This window comes from Limulus polyphemus, unplaced genomic scaffold, assembly GCF_000517525.1.
Source record: "Limulus polyphemus unplaced genomic scaffold, Limulus_polyphemus-2.1.2 Scaffold1551, whole genome shotgun sequence".
In the NCBI taxonomy this organism is placed as follows: Eukaryota; Metazoa; Arthropoda; class Merostomata; order Xiphosura; family Limulidae; genus Limulus; species Limulus polyphemus.
In genome coordinates, this window is record NW_013667161.1 from 189,117 (window position 1) to 191,504 (window position 2,388).

The 2,388-nt window shown below is 30.4% G+C and overlaps 2 protein-coding genes across 6 annotated transcripts in view; one reads left to right on the forward strand and one right to left on the reverse strand.

The window, feature by feature from the left end:
• LOC106464059 (ABC transporter G family member 21-like) overlaps window positions 1–2,368 on the forward strand; it is a 43,153-nt gene extending 40,785 nt beyond the window's left edge. Inside the window, exon 13 of one of the 2 annotated variants that reach the window (XR_002611633.1) lies at window positions 602–680. Coding sequence is in view for 1 of the 2 variants with exons in the window: in XM_022391725.1 (XP_022247433.1) it covers window positions 2,084–2,143 (60 nt within the window). In the remaining variant the exon portion in view is untranslated. Of the gene's footprint in view, window positions 1–601; window positions 681–2,083 lie in introns of those variants that run through there. The other variant, XM_022391725.1, reaches the window with a different exon arrangement.
• Window positions 1–2,388, reverse strand: part of LOC106464060 (calmodulin-binding transcription activator 2-like) — a 67,427-nt gene that overhangs the window by 2,157 nt on the left and 62,882 nt on the right. For 3 of the 4 annotated variants that reach the window (XM_022391722.1, XM_013924171.2, XM_022391724.1), the window contains exon 19: window positions 1,214–1,288. In XM_022391722.1, coding sequence (XP_022247430.1) covers window positions 1,214–1,288 — 75 coding nt within the window. Of the gene's footprint in view, window positions 1–640; window positions 669–1,213; window positions 1,289–2,388 lie in introns of all 4 variants that reach the window. The other variant, XM_022391723.1, reaches the window with a different exon arrangement.

Genomic DNA, 2,388 nt, shown 5'->3' on the forward strand with positions numbered 1-2,388 from the left:
ATATATATATATATATATATATACACACACACCAATCGTATTAAGGTTGTTAAATCACTATCAGAGAAGCAGGCACACTACAGGCCAAAATACAAAGAAAAGGGAATGCTATTTTGCTGCATTCTGGCCCAATTTAATCCTCTGTATATATTCACTGTTGTATAACATATAATTTTGTATGTTTATGAAATATCTATAAACGATTATGCATAAGATAATATCCTCTATTAGTCACTGTAATTTGTGTTGTAGTTATAATTTTATATTAATTCTAAGAAACATAATATTCCAATTTTAAGTGAGGATTTAAAATAAGAGTCATTGTTAATACTTCCAGCATTAATTTACTGGTAACCTTAAAAAATGTATACAGAACAATGCTTTTGCATACATTTACTGTTTTAATAAAGCAATAATAAAAAAGGGAGTTAAAAATTAATATCTGATTTGCAAGCTTTAGATAATAAGTCTTTAAATTCCAAAAATTATCAAATGAATGCTTTGTTTCTGAGATATATATGTTTCCACCTAAGACAATAGTTAAAAATTAAAAGGTTCTGTAAAATAAATGTGTATTTTTTTGTTGTTGATAATTCCCCAGATAAAATGATATAGAAGCTGTTTTCTGACTAGAACTCACCGCTCTCCCATGCAGCAAGTCCCACACGCTTTGAAAGGATAGCAATGAAGAAAGAAAGATGGGGAATGGTTAGTTGGAGAAGTCGATTATGCTGCCTACTACGTCACGACAGCGATAATGACTAAAATCTTATCATTATCACACAAAAGTTATAAATTGTCTCACATTTTAATCTTAGTAATGCAGAAACATAAAATTTGAATAATCCACAGAAACACAAAAAAGTTACCTACGAATTCTCCAAAGAACATTTTTCTAAGACAAGAAGACAGTTATTACAGTTACAGATGTATACACATATTAGTCTAAGCACAGAATTAAATATGAAAAATGCTTACTCTCCAACCAAATCTTAACCTTAGTCTGCAAAGCTAGAGCTATCACCTATAAAAATATGCAAACAAAAGTAACGTAAAGGTGGCAGGTTACATGTAGTAGCTTTTTTCAGACAAGATCATACTAAAGCATGACTATATCCATCAAAGATGATTACTGATTGGATTCATATACCATAAACATAATGCACTTAAACAAATTAGAAATTTAAAAAAATTAATGAATACTATAACTCACTTATTTTTGGATTGTCTCATAAACTGTTGAATTTTCCTTGCAGCTTGATGTTGTCTTCTCTGGGAATAGGTTCGCCTAAGAAAAAACATAAAAATGAGCTAGAGCAACACTTATATTAAAAACAAATACAGGTGATAATCTCTATTGTGCATGTCTTTTTAGGTGTTCAATTGTATAAAAACTAAATGATTGATGAGTTATTTTTTGATTTTCCATGACAGCTGACTAGATTGATGCCGGCATTTGGATATTGTCTGATAGATGAGATATCCCCAATGCATTTGGGTGCTATTACCACAGACATTATTCATTATGACAATAAACTGACAACCAGGACTGATAATGGCATTGCGATATTTAATTCATTATTGTTTTGTAGTGCTGATTTAATCCCCAATGATATCCCCAATGCATTTGGGTGCTATTACCACAGACATTATTCATTATGACAATAAACTGACAACCAGGACTGATAATGGCATTGCGATATTTAATTCATTATTGTTTTGTAGTGCTGATTTAATCGCCTATAAACAATTAATGTAATCAATAGTTTGTAAGCTATTTATTTAAAGGATGTTGTTGTTTGTTATTAAGCACAGAGCTACACAAAGGGCTATCTGTGCTCTGCCCACCACAGGTATCGAAAACCCGGTTTCTTGCAGTATAAGTCCATAGTTGTACCGCTGTGCCACTGGGGAACTTATTTAAAGAAAAATTATGTAAAGGTGTTGATTTTATCACCCTTTTCTCTTGTTTCCTATTTTAGGAATATTCTGTTGCCTTTGTATACTGATTAATAACCTAGCTAGCTATTAATTAGTTGATTAAAATATTCTACATCAATATATATAAAACATTTACTTGCAGAAGTTCCAGATGTTTAACCTGTCCGGCAGCCATGGAGTTTCAAAATGTACCAATATGTAAGGCAGGTAATATGATTTATTTATTAACTTGTGGTATATGTGGCCTTAAATATGTAGGACAAACAACTAATCCTTTACATTTAAGGATTAACCTACATAGATCACAAAACAATAAGGGTTTTCCTCATTCGATAAAAATAAATCATTTTAATAAACATCCATTTAATAATGTAAAAATTACTATATTAGAAAAAATCTACAATACAAATTTCTTAACAGAAATAGAAGAATATCATGTTCTGAAAG